We start from the raw sequence: 20,273 nt of genomic DNA on the forward strand, positions 1-20,273 counted from the left end.
AGCGGAACCATGAGTGATGTAAGTGTGCAGTGATTGCTCCAGGCATAAGTGAATGCTGATTGGTCGAACATGAGCCAATGCAGCACTGACAACCACCATTTTTAAAAATCCATGTAAACCGTTAGCCATGTAAACAACCAACAGAGAAATCCAGGCTTTATTGAGCGTATATGCGCAGAAGGAAATACAGCATTATTTTGATGCATCTAAGCAAAAATATAAAAATATTTGCTAGCATTTCTTGAATCCTACGTCATGCTAGCAAGCATTCAGCATTCCTATTAGCAGTGTGAATGCAAACAGGGAAAAGCCCTTGAAGATATGTGGTTCTCAGAGGAGCTCCCCAGTGGGTAGTAGTTTTGTTCCATAAATCCCTGGAACTGTTTGGTCTGAAAGCGCCGAATAATGCAGCGTAATAACAAAAATCTATATTTACAGTCAGGTTACATGTGCATCATAAGGAATTAACACCAAAATTGTGCACATTGTTATTCAGAGCTCAGCTGTAACTGAGCAATAAGGCTTTACAGACACTTGTGTGAGGTGGAGTTTGTAGGAAACAGTATTCATCACAATGTCACCCTGAAATTTATGTTCCTAGTATGTAAATACACTAAAAACACTATGAAGAATGGCATGAGACGGCTATATTAATTATCCCTTGATTTGTTCTGTCTTAAATAATACTGCTTGTGTTTAAAGGCAGTCTCGGACACCTCAGTTGAAGAAAAATCCGGTAACCATGGAGGTGTGATGTGTATAATCTGTATGTGCTGCTTAACTCTGTATATTGATGTAAATTTTTAACATAAGTTGCCATTTGGAATACAATCCAAAATGTTTAAAATAGCATTTGGACAGGATACATTCCCGCATGTGTTTATGTTAAGTAATATTTCTGGAGGATGACTGGTAATTATGACCTATCCATGTAAGATAAGCAATCTCTGAATAAATTGACTATTGGGCACCAATAATCAGTACACACGGGACTTTTGGTGTCATGACTATGTGTACATTGTGAAGTCACTTCCAACTACACTGGTGCAAAGGACTCAATACCTTAACTCAAGTCCTTTTCCATGTAGTATAGATTTTATGGTTATGCGTTTTAAATTTGGCCAATACCAATGGCCTGGGTCTGGTTTTAGCACAAGACAACAGAAAATAGCACTTCCTTACATTTACTAGCTACGTATTACACACACTATATGGCCAGAAAGTATGTGGACACCAGAGTATCACACCCATATGTGATACTTCCTCAAACTGTAGCCACAAAGTTGGAAGCACAGAATTGTGTAGAATGCCTTTGCATGCTGTCGCTTTAAGAATTCCCACAGCCAAGCTCCAAAATCTAGTGGAAAGTCTTCCTAGACGAGTGGACGCTGTTGCAGCAGCAAGGTGGATGAAATCTAGAACAGAGTATTCAATAAGCACTTACAGGTGTGATATTAATAGTGGCTTTAAAGGTAGTCCACATTAGAATGTTTGATGTTGGATTTGTGCCCCATAACATATAGTGGGGTATACAATGCAGACAGATTTTCATGATGATTTTGTGTAGTTTATGAAATGTTCATCCATCCATCCATTATTTGTAGCCACTTATCCTGTTCTACAGGGTCACAGGCAAGCTGGAGCCTATCCCAGCTGACTATGGGTGAGAGGCGGGGTACACCCTGGACAAGTCACCAGGTCATTGCAGGGCTGACACATAGACACAGAAAACTATTCACACCTACGGTCAATTTAGAGCCACCAATTAGCCTAACCTGCATGTCTTTGGGCTGTAGGGGAAACCGGAGCACCCGGAGGAAACCCAAGTGGACACGGGGAGAACATGCAAACTCCACACAGAAAGGCCCTTGTCAGCCGCTGGGCTCGAACCCAGGACAGATTTTGTCTTGCTAACAAAATGTGACAGTGCTAACCACTACACCACCGTGCCGCCCTACGAAATGTTCAATTAATCCAAATAATAGCAACAAAAAAATGACTGCAGATTAATCCGTAAATAAAGTTAGCAACAAAATTACGTCTTATAGACCCCTTTCACTGACGTCATCCGAAACCGGAAGTAAACAGACCCTGCGCCATTTTGGAAGACCAACATAACTCGTGATAAGGGGATAATAACGGCAGCGGTATGTGAACCCACGAGAATAAAGTGGAGTGGCAAACGACTTAAACAAACAAATCTGAGCTGTTTTATTTATGATTTATTGGCCCAACAGTAGACTTGAAAGAAACCTGTGTGAGACTTGGCAAAAAACTGTGGATATAATGGATAAGTCTGTGCATGAAATGTGGACACTTTGAGGTAAGCAAACGCAAGAAATTCAGATTTAAAACATGCTAAATTGGCCCCAAGTTGATAACTGTATGAGGAGCAAGCCTCCCAGACTTCTACAATTTAATAATAATAATAATAATTTAGGATGGTTTGGGGCTTGCTCGCTGCTGCCAGGTTGGTTGTTGAGTAGCCTGACTGTTTTTTTTTCTTGCGTGTGGTATCATTGTTGACGCGAGGTTGTTTTTTGAACATGCCAATGCAGACACGATTTCCCCTGATGAGTTATGACTTCAGACGCGATGCGTGTGTGGAGGTGTGGAGTCCGCGTGATATGTGCGTAAGATAGGCTTCTCATGTGTTTGGAGATCCGCGCTCTGAGACAAGCGCAAGCACACACACCCTCAAGGGAAAAAAAGGGGCCCCCAAAAAATATCGGCATAGTTCGAACACTGAGTGTAGGCACTGGGTGTAAACAACAAATAGTTTACAATGTCTGGGTAGCAAACAGATGGCAGAATTGGTGTCAGGTCCTCCTTATGTTTCCATTCTCCCTTGCCGCGAGGCTTATCATATGGGTCAAACCCATCAATCACAGCCAGTTTCTCCACATACCGTGCCCTTTCTGCAGCTGGTAATGTACTCACTTAACCAGAATTATCATCCATCGTGTCACTTTACTCTCGCTCGTACTTTGTTTTATATTGTGAGTGCATGTACTTGGTCTTCCAATATGGCGCCTAACAAAATCTCGCGGCGCGGTGACATCATGTGAAAGGGGTCTATATTGGCTGAAATTTTCATTGTATGTGCTTGATATGATACAAAAGCATATTGTCGGTGGCAGTGTTATGTTCAGTAAACTCTTAAACAGTGACCTAAATAAATCATAACTACTGTACTGTATATGCAGTCATAATTTTCTTCAGTGACAGATTAACACATTACTTTTTTCCATAGAGAATTCATACTTTTTGAACATAACCACAGAAGTTTTTTTTAGTTTGTTTTATTTCCTGGGGTGTGGGCTTATGTGCTTTGTGGGTGTTTGAATGCACGTTTGTCAAGATGATGAGAACAAATAAGAAAATTCATTACTCTCATGGTGAGAAGAGACAGAATTATTTCGAGTTCCTGATTACAGAGCTTGATGCCTCTTAGAGCTGAGAACTATTAATAACCCTCAGACTGCTGATGCAACTTTCAAACTAAGGTAATGAAGCGGTTGCGTGAGGGTATGTGTGCGAGTCTGAGTGTGTGCACATACTTTTGATCAGATAATAAAGCGTTAGAATGAGTGTTATGGCTGCAGAATGCAGAAGGTCTCAGTGTAGTGCTGTCAGGATCTCCACATCTTCCTCCTGTGCCTCAAAGCACTCACAGCTTCCTTTTTTTCTCTGTCTACTGCCTTTCGAAGAGTCCCAGAGACAGGGCTTTTTTATTTGAACAGACAGAATAAAAGCTACTTCAGGGAGTCATACAAGATGCTGACACTCGCTCTTTCATGTTTACTGTAATAGTACAAGCAGCTCATTTTAAATCAGAACATCTTCCTGGCAGCAAAGCCACTTCCTGTTTAATCTGACTCCCCTTCGCTCACAGAATGATCTGGGAAATCCTATATAATTAGATTGACCACTAATGTGCCTTGTAATGTAATCCCTAAATTATAACCACTTATTATGTAAAAGAGAGTTGGTAGGTCGCTCAGTCTGACACTGTAAAAGGCTCCTAAAGTATATTAAGCCTTAATTATGTCCTAAAGCTGGATCTTTAACCTGGTTTTAACATTATCTATTACACGTCTTTCTGAAAGCACAGATTCAGTGTACTATCGTCTTTTCCTCCACTCTTTTAGGAGCTCAACTCATCTGTTTCAACAGGACAGGAATCTACTTTCCACTGTGTTTTCTCCACATGCTCAAATGCAGCCTATGAGTCTATTGAACATCTGTTTGACATGAAAAAGAAAACCTTCACATATACACATCAATCAAAATGGAGTCTCTCTCTCTCTCTCTCTCTCTCTCTCTCTGGCATATCACTGCGGTGAAGTGACCGCTCTGGTGGCTCCAGCCATCAAAGTTTCTCAGGAAGAATTACAGTAGTGGTTTCCTGCCACCTTCTATTGGATTATTATAGAGGTCTTCTCCTCTCAACCATTCACACCTATGGGTAATTTGGAGTAGCCAGTTAACCCAACTGCATGTCTTTGGATTGTGGGGGAAACCGGAGCACCCAGAGGAAACCCACGCAGACGCGGGGAGAATATGCAAACTCCACACAGAAAGGCCCTCGTCAGCCACTGGGCTCGAACCCAGAACCTTCTTGCTGTGAGATGACAGTGCTAACCACTACACCACCACTCTGCCCAAAATGGAGTAAACCAGAATAATGACATTTCTATTCATTCAAACAATATGGATTATCCACATTGTTTGACCGAATAGGAATTCATTACCTCCATCAACTTTGTTAAAGGAGGTTATGTTTTTGCCTCTGTTTGTTTGTTTGCCTTTTCCCAACAAAAAAGTACTGAATGGATTTTGATTCAATTTTGAGGAAAGGTGGAAAATGGGCCAAGGAACAATTGATTAGATTTTAATGCAAATCCTAAGACATATATGTGGATTCAGGATTTTTTTGTTTGTTACCAATGTAACTCAAAAAGTAGGGAACAGATTTTGGTGAAATTTGGTGTATGGCTTTCCTATTATCCTAGGTTCAAGTGATTTGCAGTGTGTCCCCTACCATTATATTGCGGGGCGCCCCCGACCCTCAATGGGACACCCCCCTCCCAAAAGATCCCCGACACACACACACACACACACACACACACACACACACACACACACACACACATTTTAAGGTCTGGAAAAAAAAAACTAGTAGTGCAGTTCTATTGTAAAAATTGCTCTAATTATTGTTCTAAACTAAGGTGGGGTTTACATTAGACCGTATCAGCGGGTCATCAGATTAACGTTTTTAAAAAAGATTAGCATGCACACAGCAACGCCAATACACGATTCGCGTGCACACAGCAACGCCAATACATGGATACGCTAATCACATGACTAATTCGGCACGTAAGTTGAAATGTGTCAGTGCGGCTCATCGCTTCCTCCTCAGCGGCTGCGCTCCAAATCACTCCGCCCTGAACAGCGAGTGCCCTCTGGAGGGTGCGCACTCCGGCCCTGCGCAGCTCACAGAGCGCGCGAGTGAAGCGCACGAGCAATGATTCGGGACTGAGCCACTGTGCGCAAGTCACTTACCACTTGCAAGTGGAAGGATGGCAAGCCTAAAGACCATCATAACTACACAATGGGCAGTATTTGCATCAGTATTTGCAGTATTTTCATACTTTTATACTCTTTAATGAAAGGTGATACAAGGCGGAAGTCCGCGCCGTTTTTCAGCAGTCGCGTCACATGACCAACGCCAGCGAATCAGGAAGGTGGATGTCACAGTGACGTTGTCCAATGACGACGCCAGCTAGAGCTCAGCACAGCGTATCCGCGTATTCTCAATGTTTACACAGCACCGGACCAGACACGATCTGGATTGAATACGTGGACCCTGGCGGATTCCCGTTTCCCGGCGTTTCCAGGCGTTTTAATGTAAACGGACAGTGCATCCACGAAGAAAACGAGACAGATACAGTCTAATGTAAACGTAGCCTAAATGTGAAGATTTAAATATGACTCCTTTATCTGTTTGTTCAGGTCTAAATGCTCTGTAACAGGAGCCGCTGGGAGGGGTACTGCAGGTGACCATCCTCACCCTGCACCCCCCCCCAACAACCATTCATACCTACAGTCTATTTAGAGTCACCAATTAGCCTAACCTGCATGTCTTTGGACTGTAAGAGGAAACCCACACAGACACAGGAAGAACATGCAAACTCCACACAGAAAGGCCCCCGTCAGCTGCTGGGCTCAAACCCAGAATCTTCTTGCTGTTAGGCAACAGCGCTAACCACGACACCACCGTGCCGCCCCGACAGGCATACAACTAATTATTAAAAGTAGAATAATGCAAGACATGTTCCAATTTATTATTCAGATATTCATCGCAAAGCATATTATTCAGTAATTGCTGTGACTTTTTCCACTAACTACAGTAAATGGAAAATGTTATTAACTCAGCTACCATGCTGAACTAACTAACTACTTTCATGTCCTTTAATGTTTAATTCTTGAATCTGATTCATCACCACCCTGTTGTTCCACTAATAGCATGTCCCATTGTGTTTAAAGGTCATAGGCAACGGTCGGAGGTGAAACGCAGAATATCAACTTTATTGTCTAGAAGAACGACCCAAAAAGCAAATTCAATCTTCCTAGCATCTAAGGTGGGGTTTACATTAGACCATATCAGCGGATCATCAGATTAACGTTTTTAAAACGATTAGCGTGCACACAGCAACGCCAATACACGATTCGCGTGCACACAGCAACGCCAATACACGGATACGCTCGGCTCCGCAGGCATCCTGCGCTCCAAATCACTCCGCCCTGAACAGCAAGTGCCCTCTGGAGGGTGCGCACTCCGGCCCTGCACAGCTCACAGAGCACGCGAGTGAAGTGCACGAGCAGTGATTCGGGACTGAGCCACTGTGTGTGTGATCTCAGTGCATATCGGGCAGTATTTGCATCAGTATTTGCAGTATTTTCATACTTTTATACTCTTTAATGAAAGGTGATACAAGGCGGAAGTCCGCGCCGTTTTTCAGCAGTCGCGTCACATGACCAACGCCAGCGAATCAGGAAGGTGGATGTCACAGTGACGTTGTCCAATGATGATGCCAGCTAGAGCTCAGCACAGCGTATCCGCGTATTCTCAATGTTTACACAGCACCGGACCAGACACGATCTGGATTGAATACGTGGACCCTGGCGGATTCCCGTTTCCCGGCGTTTCCAGGCGTTTTAATGTAAACGGACAGTACATCCGCGAAGAAAACGAGACAGATACGGTCTAATGTAAACTTGGCCTAATTTGCACCCTAAAATTGAATAAAGCGGTTAAAATATACTATTTTGCCCAATTTCCGAAGGTTTGTTTACATCTCACTTATGCGCACTTTCACCGCCAGGGGACCGTTGTCATGACGTCATTTAAGCCAAACAGACTGGGAGCAGTTCTGTGTTTACTTGCGAACCGAGCACACATGTACGGACTTTGGTCGTGAGAGGCTGTGTAAAATGTCTGAAAGCGATAGCGATTTTGAAGTAGGAACTCTCCAAATTGAATATCAAGAGGTGAAACCATATATGTATGAACCTATGGCCGTTGCGAAGCAATCGGTTTGACCGTGCGGCCTCGGAATCGGACAGCGACTCAGCCGACTCTGATCGCAGTGACCCCGGACCTCAACAAGACTCGCGCCCAAACGATTTATCCTGGTAGTTATGATAAATTCCTACTTTTGTCATAATACTAAATAAGAGCCCTTTTGAAGAATTATTAAACCGGCCTCCCTAGTGGATATAGGTAACGATTACTTGACAGTGTGCCGGTAGGCCACATTAGCCTGCCATCCGCGGCATTATACTATTTATAGCCTACTCTAAGCGAGGAAATATCCCTTTGTCTCATTTCCACAATGATTGTACAGGATCCCTCAGGATTCTTGACTTGTCAATTGCAAGCAAAAGTAAAAATGTTTACCTCCAATCTTCTCCTTTTTGCTTGCGCGTTGCTGGTCCATTTCTTCTTTGACTGCTTGATTTTGTTTCATGCGCTCAATCCACTCTCTCTGCCTCTTCTCCTCTTCCGGAAAAAAACAACCCTCTGGCTTCACGCGCACAATCCACTCTCTCTGCCTCGTCTCCTCTTTCGGAAAAAGCCAACCCACTCATTCCGCCTCTTCTCCTTTTTCGGAAAAAGCCAACCCTCTCGCTCCACCTCGTCTCCACTTCTGGAAAAAGCCAATCCACTCTCTCTGCCTCTTCTCCTCTCTCGGAAAAAGGTAAAAACTTCTTCCTGAACTGGTCCCGTTGTTACAGTTCACTGCCCAACAATAAGGCATGTTTTTTCTTTGGAAATTCCTGAACACACATCTGCACTCAAGCCGAACGGCAATGTAAGTAAACGGAAGTGGACTCAACTCAGGCGGTTTGTTTGGCTTAAATGACGTCACACGCCGAGTGGTCACGAAAATAGCCGACGGAAATTCGCCACGATCCGCACTAACTTATTTTAATTATTACTTATTAACAATACTTCTTGGGACCAGAAGAAAATTACAGAGGGTTTTTTAACATATAAAGTTTCAAATGTGCATAAAATTAAAACCGTTGCCTATGAGCTTTAAGTCCTTAAATAACATTCACATGTTGTTAGGGTGATGTTGATTAAATCCTGTTACTCACATGCATATCCATGTAACCTGCACATAAACAGAAAATTCGAACTCAGTGCTGAATCACTAAAACAGGAAACAGTTTATTCGGAATCTGGAAATCAGAATTCATTCATCTGGATTGATGGTAAGGTTTGCATGTAAACACAGCCTCAATATTTTGCACATCTAAATCCATAAATTATGGATTGACTATTTACACACCATGTGTTAAAAGAATCAGAATTACACACTATGTTTAAAAGGCAGTTCTGGACACGTTTTGTCATCTTGTAACAGCATGTTTCGTAAAGCAGCATCATGGTGACCAGAACCTCAGCAGCGAACAACCAGCACAAAGAACAGCAATGACAAAGACACTTCACAGCTTCACAGTTATCAACCAACACATATGTATTCAAGGTAAGACTTGATCCAATGTCTAATCTCACCACTGAAGGGCAATAATTATGCAAATCAGCTCTAGCTGGCAGCTCACTCAACCCAAAAAGAAAAAGAAAAAAAACTGCATGGCAGAGACACCAACAAATGCAACACTCAGCCAAAAATCTCCACATTCTCTCTTCCAAGCGTACAGATTTTCCCTTGAGGGAGTCGTCATGCTGATACACTGCTTATAATTGGGACCTTCTGCACAGCATGTGAAAAATCTCTGTCCATGACTGTGACAACAACTCAGTAGTCCCCTGGATGCTTTCATGTAAAGGAAATACTGAGTTAAACGGTATTTTTGGGTCATACCAAATGAAAATATCTTCTCTATTTTAAACACACACACTCCATGTTACCTGGCTCGCATATACAGGTATGGCGTTCCCATTCATCAGAACACTGGCTGTGGGCGGGGCAGGAGGAGGTGCTGCAGGGATTGGGAATGTTACAACCAGTCTCCACTTTTACAGCTCTGGTGGGGCGGGGCAATACGGGGGAATCTGGACGCACCCCTAAACGTACATCCTGCAAAGACACAAAACACAAGAGTCTGTTTATTTGTTGTTTTATATATATAAAATTTTGTACTCCACAAAAAAACACCCCACATACTGTATATAGAGGATATGACACGGTTGCACAAAGATATGAAAATTAGCTTTGAGTGGTGAACATATTCACGAGTGAGCAAAGCAAGCGAGTGAAAATATTTTCAATTTGTGAAGATAAACTTCATATCTTTGCACCAGCATGTAGTGTTCTTTATATTATATAGACATAGCCACAAAAATAAAATAAAAAATACACAAGTTAATCAAAAGAATTTTAATTTTGAACCGATTTGCCACGTTGACAACGCGCATCTAGTCAGCAGGAAAACACTGGGAGTGACGTCATCGGAGTGAAGATATCAGGAATTATTATCCATACAGGACATTTTTCGATGGAATAAAAACATGTATTCTATCATTCATTTGGTTCAATAGCATGCAATATTGTTAGCATATCGCTTATCCTGTATGTATTACGCCACTCTACCCAAGACAACATGACATCACATGTCAGAGCTGATGCAAATCTCCAATGAGAAAGTTTTCAGTTGCGTATGCGCAGAATCATTTCTTAGTTCACTGGGAAAGAGAAAGACGCATTGAACACCTGAAAGGTGACCAAAACTTCATTAGATATTCTTCATGCATATTTACAAGAGAAAAACATACCAATGGACATTGAAAAACTGGAAAAGAGACATGTCGGAGACATAAAACTTTCACGCTAGCAAGCGACTGTGACAATTTGTAAACAAACATGGCTGCCAGGTTTGCTTCGTTAAAAATGGAAGATTTTGAGAGAATTTTGAAAGAGAAAGATGCTCTGAACACCCAAAAGGCTACCAAAACTTCATTAGATATTCTTCATGTATATTTACAAGAGAAAAACAGGACTTGTTGGAGTTGGATTTTTTGGAGTTGGACCATTTTTATTGTTAGCACTTTGACTTTGTACATGTACATTGGATTAACAGAACAATGAATTACACTGGATCAGAATCAGCATTCAATATCGGTAAGTTACCCCTCTGTTCTTAACTTTTTGTAAAATCTATAATTGTCCCGTCGAATGTGTATGTATAATAATAACAATAATAATAATAACAATAATAATAATATTGGCTATCTTTTTTCATGGTATATATCAGATATATTCCATTCAGCTAGCATGATACTGAACAAGTCGAAGACGAGTTCAATATCATACTAGCTGAGTGAAATATATCTGATATACCACTGAAAGCCAGCCAATATTATTTAAATATATCACTCAGATCCACGATGTATTTCGTATGAAAAATATGAGTTTTTCAACATAAGACAAACTTCATGTCTTCAAGCCAACGTGTGATTTTCTTTTTATTATATCGACACATTCACAAACAAAAAGGGCCCAAATTTATCAAAACAGTTCATCGATTGCCTCACGAGTGACATATAGAGATTTATGTCACGATTTTGGTTCTCCATGTCCCAGATGTAGCTTGTATGAAAAATACAAGCGGTGTATTTCCCAGTAAAACACTCATGTCCGTATAATATACATGTACATGTACATCCCTACTATTAGGTTTATTAGTCAATAACTTTAACCCTAGAACATTGCTGGATGATTTATTTTACCTCACGTACAATTGTTTTTTGTCTCCTTTGTGCAAGAGAAAGTGTTAAGCGTTAGATTGTTTCATAGGAAAATCAATATAAAGGTGAAAAAGCACAGCTATATTCCTAACGACTGATGAAACCTGAGATGGATGCTGAATGAGTGTTTTTAAATTGCATTACGGGAATCATTACCTTGGAATTAATTAATAAATTTCAAAGTAAAAGCTAATGGAATGCTCTTTCCGCTTCAGACTATGGAGTATGGAAATCATCCTTGGGTGTGTAAGATAGTCCATTCATGAATATTTCAAATGAATAACCCAATTAGGAAATTATGATTGCTACAAGTTAAGTTATTTTGAGATAAACGAGACAGGACGTCTCTTAAGAGGCAGTAACAAGCGTGGATGCCATCATGGCAGACCTGTATACAGCCACGTATCCCACTCTTCACCTCTCCCGATCCTAAAACTCCGCCAACATGCAGGTGCTTCACCTTCAGCCCATGAATTTCACTGCCAACCATTACAGTTTCCTGTGAAGTTGAGGGAGAGAGAGAAAGAGTGCAGAGAAGTAGGAAGAGAAAAAGCAAGAGTGCCTTTTAAGCTTAATGGAGTCCATTATCTTCAATCTAATAAGGCATGACTTGCAAAATCAGTGATAGGAAATAGTAAAATGGTGATTTCCTTGCAGTGGGTACTGGCAAACCAAAAACATTTTTTAAAAATTTCCATAATTTCTTTAAAATAGACTTTTATGCCATTTTCTCCCAATTTAATCAATTCCTGTTCACCAAATTACTAACCACACACTTCCTCAGAACATTTGAAGCTACTGAGACTCTGTGTACCGGATACAGTCCAAAGTCCAGTCTGACGGTAGCCACGTAGCGCGTCTCTCGGCCACTGCGGATGTCTCGAAGCTCCAGCTGCAGGTCATGCCAGCGGCCGTCACACACCTGCACCTGGTCAAGCCGCAAGCGCACGGGCTTAGCCGACCCCTTGGTCACCGAGAACACCAGGTGACACGCCATGAGCTACGAATCACACACAGCACAATGTTCAGCACAACACGGCACTCTGAAGATCAACAGATCAATAGTCATCAACATCAGTGAATAACACACACCAGGGAGGGACAGTGGTGAAATCAGAGAGGAGAAATGTTCAAAATGTGCAGCACAAACAGGAGATGTGTGCTTTAAAAACAGCTGCTGCTCCCAGTCTATGGCACTGAGCGTAATTTACTGTACATGCTGCAAAAAATATATCTCAGCAAGTAAACATGGTTAAATTTATGTAGTATTTCAGATTATAAGACTACAATAAACCAAATATAAGAATATTCAACCTGTTTCGAGACATTTTTACTCATCGCAAGCTTTAAATATTCTTATTCTATTGGCAGATAAGTTTGCTTCTTTCTAGCAATAAATGCTTAAATTATCTGCCAATAGAAGGAGATTATTTCGAGCTTGAAATTAGTAAAATATCTAGAAATCGGTTCCATAATTTTGCAATATGTTTCTCCTAATCTTATAAGAGGAAATACACAATATATGTTACTAAATTCAGATATTTGCACTTGCTAAGACGTTATTATTTTTTTCGTACAAACTTCATTATAGATTTCTATTTTATGACTTCTGCATTATCAAAAACATTTTAGAGTTCCAAACGTTCATTTTTCAGCACAAAATTAAATGTTACAGAAAAAAAAAATTTGTATCTGAGTAGCAGATACAAAGTCATTATGTAATTACATTACCACTTTTCAGGTTAAAAAAAGAAAACATAATGAAAGCTACTGGGTTTTGCTGCAAAATTAAGAAGAACAACGACTTTATTTATCACACGTACTGCATTTAACCCATCTGAGGCAGTGAACACATACATGCACACACAAGTTAGCAATGAGTACATACACATATCCAGTGGGCAGCTATGCTACAGCGCCCAGGGAGCAGTTGGGGGTTCGGTGCCTTGTTCAAGAGCACTTCAGCCCAACCTCAGGCCATGACTGCCCCATGTTAGCCTAGCCGCATGTCTTTGGACTGTGGGGGAAACCGGAGCACCCGGAGGAAACTCACGCAGACACGGGGAGAACATGCAATCTTCATACAGAAAGGCCCCCATTGGCCAGTGAGCTCGAACCCAGAACCTTCTTGCTATAAGGCAACAGTGCTAACCACTACACCACCGTGCTGCCCCGGTGTGACACTAAGCCGCAAGTGTGACAGATAAAGTGTCCAGAAGAACTATGGATGCTTCTGCAAGTAAAACCTACAGCTCATTTCCTTATAAAACTGCACTCACTGTACCTGAGACTATTATTTTTTTAAAGCAAATGGTCGTCTCACACCAAATATTGACTTTATATCATTTATTATGGCTTACTGCTGTTTACAGTATTTTTTTATGTTGAAACATTTCATTTCATTATTTTTAAGCCATTTTTGGGCTACAGCATTTCTTTACATGACCGGAAAACTTTTGCATATGAATTCTATTAATTCTATTAATAAGCATAAAAATGTAAATCTTTTCATTAAAAGTTTATTATAATTTTTTAAGAAATAAAACTTGAGTGGCAATTTTGTTTTAATGATAAATATAAACAAATCTTACAAGGAAACAAATACAAAAATAAAATAAAATAAAATATTCTCAAGATTGACTCCAGTCTCCCGTGACCCTGATTAGCATAAAGCAGAATGAATGAATGAATGAATGAATGAATGTCACTTTGTGTGAGCTCAATAATATTGCAGTTATGTTTAATTAAATAAAAAGCCCAACATTTTGATCATGATTATACGAACTATGATAAATTGCTGAGCTACAATAACATTAAAATAATCTATATTAACACTTTTTAATGAAGAGTAATAACAATAATAATAATAATAATAATAATATTCTTCTTCTTCTTCTTCTTCTTTTTTTGGCCGCTCCCGATTAGGGGTCGCCACAGTGGATCTTTCGTCTCCATTGCTCCCTGTCCTCCGCATCCTTCTCTACCACACCTGCCACTTTCATGTCCTCTCTCACCACATCCATGTATCTCCTCTTTGGCCTTCCTCGTTTTCGTGTGCCTGGCAGCTCCATCCTCAACATTCTCCTTCCAACATGCTCTGCATCTCTTCTCAGGATGTGCCCGTACCATCTCAGTCTCATCTCTCTGAGCTTAATTCCCAAGCTCTCCACATGTGCTGATGTGCTCGTTCCTTATCCTGTCCAACCTTGTCACTCCCCTCGCAAACCTTAACATCCTCAATTCCACCACCTCCAACTTTGCCTCCTGTCTCTTGAATAATAATAATAATAATAATAATAAACTTTTTAAAAAAATCTTACAGATTATGAAAAATGTCACACATTACATTCAGGTCATTTTATTTGAGAGTAACAAGGTGAAATAAAGGTGTTAAAAATGACAGATATTTATGTCACAAATGGGTGACTTTAGTTCCTGTGACATTTGTTGTATTTCTTATTCACACTCTCACCTGCCATCAGGAGAATCTGCAGGCATCTGAAAGGGATTTGTGTGTCTATTTCCATAAATATTGTTTATATGGTTTATATTGCCAGATTAACAGATTAAAATCAGACATTTTAAAATTCTTTTGACAACTCACTTGCTGTTAAATCAAACAGAAGGCAGAAACAAAAGATCAGCAGTGAACGTAGTGCTGTGTGTGTTGCTGGATGTGTGTAGATGTGAGAGAGTGTGAGTATACACACCTGAAAGATTAAGTGTGTGTACTGTTCAGCCTGCGCCTGCAGCAGGATTCCCTCTTTGGTTCGTGTGCGGAACGCCAGTCTCATGTACCACGGTGTGCTGATGGTGACATCATTCTTCAGATCCCACAACAGTGCACTGCTACCAAGGAAACGGTGGGGGTGGGATATCACTGAGGAGGAGGCGGGGCAGTGTGATCAGTCACCAGAGATCTCACATGGTCATTTTAAATCAGAGCTATCGGGTCTCTTCTTTTATCATCAGTGATCTGGACTGGATAATTGTCTCTGTCAATCAACACGCTGTGTTTGTTTTGGTAACAGACGGCACAGTGTCTCGCCCCATGCCACGTAACGCCAAGGGACCTCGTGAATATTTAATACCAGATGCACGAAACGCCATGTGTACCGAATTAACATTTTAATTCATATGAATTGTCAAACAAGTTAATTCAAAGACAATAAAAGAGATAAAAAAGACAGACAAGAGATTTAGAAGTGTATTAATTTCATATGCTGTTGCTACTTTATAAAATAGAGCTTTCGCCTCTGCGCCTTTATAAATGAACATTTATAACACGGGTGATGAGTTTCTTCTTCTACAAACCACATTATTGTATCATTGGATATAGTTCTAAAATAATCTAATTGTACATCCATAAATAATAATAATAATAATAATAATCTCATCTCATTATCTCTAGCCGCTTTATCCTGTTCTACAGGGTCGCAGGCAAGCTGGAGCCTATCCCAGCTGACTACGGGCGAAAGGCAGGGTACACCCTGGACAAGTCGCCAGGTCATCACAGGGCTGACACATAGACACAGACAACCATTCACACTCACATTCACACCTACGGTCAATTTAGAGTCACCAGTTAACCTAACCTGCATGTCTTTGGACTGTGGGGGAAACCGGAGCACCCGGAGGAAACCCACGCGGACACGGGGAGAACATGCAAACTCCGCACAGAAAGGCCCTCGCCGGCCACGGGGCTCGAACCCGGACCTTCTTGCTGTGAGGCGACAGCGCTAACCACTACACCACCGTGCCGCCATAATAATAATAATAATAACATTGTGTACGGAGTGTAGATGGGTTTTTTTTTTATTGAATGACTGTTTCCTTCTAATGGGATTGTAATGAAGATAATAACAAGATGAAATGATACATCTCATAGCAAGCACCTTTGGAGAAACTCTTCTCATTTTGTGATTGCTGGAAAGACTGAAACATTCTCTAGAATAGATACACGCACAAAAATGGCTTGATATGTATCCACCTTTCTCCTGGCTTCTCATGTTTACCTATGATTCATAGCGGAAGCTGTTTTTTTCTTCCGTTTGGACTGTCGCTGCCTGTCAGTGTGGATGTGTTGACTGTCACGGCTGTTGCAAAAGCTAACTTTAAGCAGAAATGCCTGAAAAAAGCAAGTGGATACACAGTACGAAGGTTCTGAAAAGTAGCTAGGACAGTTCCTTAACAGTGCCTCGTTCATCACTTCTCAGAGTGGGTGGATGACATGAAGCAATGGGCTGATGTTAGCTACACTGACATCGTTAATTACTTTGTGTTTTCTGAAAGTGTTGGTGGTGAAGAATGACAGAATTATAAAAGCCTGTTTGTAATCGCCTGCATAGTAAAAAAAAAAAAAAAGAGGCAAAGTACTGTTAAAGAAACTCAACAACTTTATATTTCTGAAGGCAGCACTAGAGCCCAGCTAGAGTGTCAGTCAAGCTAAACATACAGCATGGGTAATGCTAAGGGAGAATGGAGTCATGATGCCTATAGCAGGGTGTAAAATCCAGTATATAATAGTACAACTCAGGTTCAACTTGGTTGTCCAATAATTCAAGGAAAACTTTCTTCAGAAACATTTTATTGAGAACATCAATGACTAACAGAAATGTCCACACACTGTGCTCTATACCTTGCATTCCATTCTAACGAAGAAGGAAAAGAAACCAACAACCGGACTTCACTCAAGAAGAGGCAAAAGCTCATCTGTGCTAACATGTCTGTGAAGGTTCTCAGTCATCCAGGTCATCGTAAACCGTAGGTGCGAAAGAAGACAAACTGGACTTGCTTGAAATCCTTGAAGATGTTTCACCTCTCATCCAAAAGGCTTCTTCAGTTCTGTCTGAATAGTGAGGAGTTCCAGGTATTTATCCTCTAGTGGACCAAAAGCAACCCTAAGGAGAGTCTTGAAGGTCATATGGGTCGTTGACACTCTTAGGCTACATCCACACGACAACGGCAACGAGATTTTTTTTTTAGCGGGTAAAAAAAATATCGCGTCCACATGGGCAACGGATCAGTAAAATATCAGGTACATATGGCAATGCAACGCTTGCTGAAAACGATGCAATACACATGCCACACCTCTACGTGCGCTGTAAGACGGTCCCATCAGAGACACCAGAACAATAGAAGTAGTAGGACGCATGCGTATAAACCCCTTCTTCTACCCAGCGTGAAGCACTCACAGGAACAAACACACAACAACAACAAGAAGATGGCTGCGACTATGCGAGGAAATCGTGCCTTCTGTGTGTATAAATTAGTTTTATTAGTGTGCATAGTTTTATATAACTTAATTTTCTTATTGTGTGTGAACATTTTGAAAAGCATTTTTATATAATTTATATAACTTTTTATATTGTGTGTGAACATTTTGAAAAGCAGTCTTATCCAATAAAAAAAAGAAATTCTATTCACTATCATGTTTACTTGTTCTAGTCATGTGGTTGTGATGTCATCGTAAACAAATCCGTTCTACTCATCCAGACAACTTCGCAACGGCGCCGTTGCCAGATTTTTCCACTCTGGAACCCGTTCTCAAAAAATATCATTTTGGGGCACCCAAAACGCCGGTGCCCTGTGGACGCCAGGCCGAAATGATAAAAAATTTTATCAGATTCACCTGAATCCGTTGCCGTGTGGACAGGGCCTTAGTCATCCTGTAGGTTGTTAGGGTCACTGGAGGTCGGGTGTGAATGGTGTTAGCAGCCTAGAGGGTCGTTAGGGTGATCTGTAGGTCGTTGACTCTCTCTGCCATCATGTGAGTCGTTGAAGTCAGCCGAGTCTTGGTGTGGATGTGTATTCAGTTTTCTGAGAATGTTAGGACTAGGACTGTTTTGGCCTCTAGAGGCCGCTGTTATTTCCTTTTCATGTCGTGTTCATTTTGGCCTCTAGAGGCCGCCACTGTTCCTGTGTTTTGAGTTTGTGTTAATTGCCTAATTATCTTCACCTGTGTCCTTAATTAGTTTGTCTATTTATACCCCTGAGTTCAGTCCTCTTGTCACGGAGTCTTTGTGCTGTTATGTTTATCTCCAGTTTCCTTTGTACTGTGTTTTTTGATCTTCTTAGCTTTTGTATTTTTGCACTTTGCTTTTCTTTTGGATTATACTCTTTGGTTTTTTTTTTTGTCTTTTGTTTTGCCCTGTATATAGTGTATATAGTTAAAATAAACCTTTTGATTCTTTTTCTACTTCCGCCTCACGCCTCTGCATTTGAGTCATCCCCCTGGTGGCCTAGTGGGGGTTTGCTGGATTATCATACCAACGAACCAGGTTCGAATCCCAGCAAAACCCTAACAGAAAGACTCCGTCATGACCGACTCAGCAGAGGCTGCTTCAACTGTCTACCCGGCCAACCTTCAGGGAATTATGGCAGCTTTGACACGCTTCGGAGCGACCATGGACGCTCATGGACGTACGCTCACCAGCCAACGTGAGGCCCTCGCTCGCCACGAGGAACTGCTTCAGCAAATTGGGAAAACCCTGGCACAGCTGACATCTCTGCCTGCATCTCCTGATCCAGTTCCTGCTCCTGATCCAGCTCCCACTCCTGCTCCAGTGCCTCCTGCAATGCTGCCTTCTTCACCTCGCGAACCCAGCCTTCCTGCACCACAGAGGTATGACGGCAAGCACAGTGAGTGCCGAGAGTTCCTTACCCAGTGTCAACTCACCTTTGAGCTTCAGCCTACCACCTACACTACGGATCGCCGCAAGATTGCCTTTGTGATCACCTTATTAGCTGGTAAGGCGCGAGCCTGGGCTACTGCTATCTGGCAAAGACAGGGACCTGAGTGCTTTGATTTCCAGCTGTTTTCTGAAGAGATGCTTCGGGTCTTCGATCAGGCAGACATCAGTACCGACGCAGCCCGAAAGCTCATGTCCATCCGGCAAGGAGGAAGCGTCGCAGATTACGCCATCTCGTTCCGAACACTCGCAGCAGTAAGTGGATGGAACGAGACTGCCCTGGTGTCAGCCTTCCACCATGGTCTGTCTGACCCCATCAAGGACGGTCTGGCCTCTATTGGATGCCCAAGTGACCTCGAAACCCTCATCTCACATGCTATTCGTCTGGACAACAGGATGAGAGAACGCCACCAAGCCTTGAGCCCCCCCAGCCTCCCTACCTCTACCTGGAGACCGTCTACCTCCTTCAGTGACTGTCCAGAACCCATGCAAGTGGGTCGTACTCGCCTCTCCGCATCTGAGAGGGAGCGCAGAAGGAGGGACAAGTGCTGCATCTACTGTGGCAAGCCTGGTCACTTCCGAGCATCATGTCCCGAACTCTTGGGAAAAGGACCGCCCCGTCCAGCCGAGGGAGGGTTGTGACGGGGCCTACCCTCTCTCCCGGACTCCCTGGCCAAGGAATCTACATCCCGGTCTCCATCTCCTGGGGTGAGTCTGTCCACTCTTGTCAAGCTTTGATAGACTCAGGGGCGGCTGGGAACTTTATGGATATTCACTTCGCCCAAAGCATCAATATACCTACTGCACCTCTTGAAGTCCCACTGTCTGTGTCTGCCCTCGATGGCCAAGCGTTAGGTGATGGAAGAGTCACTCAAGTTACTTCTCCAGTCTTCCTCCAGTCTCAAGGTCACAAGGAAGAAATATCCCTGCACCTGATTCCTTCACCTGAGTTCCCAGTTATTCTAGGCCTTCCTTGGCTTACTCGCCACAACCCTCGCATAGACTGGGTAACAAGCCAGGTTGTGGAATGGGGCCCTGCATGCCATGCCTCTTGTTTGCTCTCTAGCTCTCCTGTGTCTCCTGCCGAGCCCCCTGATCTCACCGAGTTATCTCAAGTTCCCACAGAGTACTGGGATCTCAAGGAGGTATTCAGCAAGAGCAGGGCCGCCGTTCTTCCTCCGCACCGGGCCTACGACTGTGCCATCGACTTGCTCCCTGGGACTACCCCTCCTCGTGGCAGACTGTTTTCACTCTCTCAGCCAGAACGCAAGGCCATGGAGGAATACCTCAAAGATGCCCTG

The 20,273-nt window shown here is 42.2% G+C and overlaps 1 protein-coding gene across 1 annotated transcript in view; it reads right to left on the reverse strand.

Annotated features, from left to right (window-relative positions):
* Positions 1-20,273, reverse strand: part of celsr3 (cadherin, EGF LAG seven-pass G-type receptor 3) — a 151,601-nt gene that overhangs the window by 68,317 nt on the left and 63,011 nt on the right. Inside the window, exons 10-13 of the mRNA XM_060932172.1 lie at positions 14,992-15,161; positions 12,096-12,281; positions 11,670-11,780; positions 9,446-9,614 (exon numbers count right to left, since the gene is read on the reverse strand). Coding sequence (XP_060788155.1) covers positions 9,446-9,614; positions 11,670-11,780; positions 12,096-12,281; positions 14,992-15,161 — 636 coding nt within the window. The remainder of the gene's footprint in view (positions 1-9,445; positions 9,615-11,669; positions 11,781-12,095; positions 12,282-14,991; positions 15,162-20,273) is intronic.

Source organism: Neoarius graeffei, chromosome 10 (genome assembly GCF_027579695.1).
Source record: "Neoarius graeffei isolate fNeoGra1 chromosome 10, fNeoGra1.pri, whole genome shotgun sequence".
Lineage (NCBI taxonomy): Eukaryota > Metazoa > Chordata > Actinopteri > Siluriformes > Ariidae > Neoarius > Neoarius graeffei.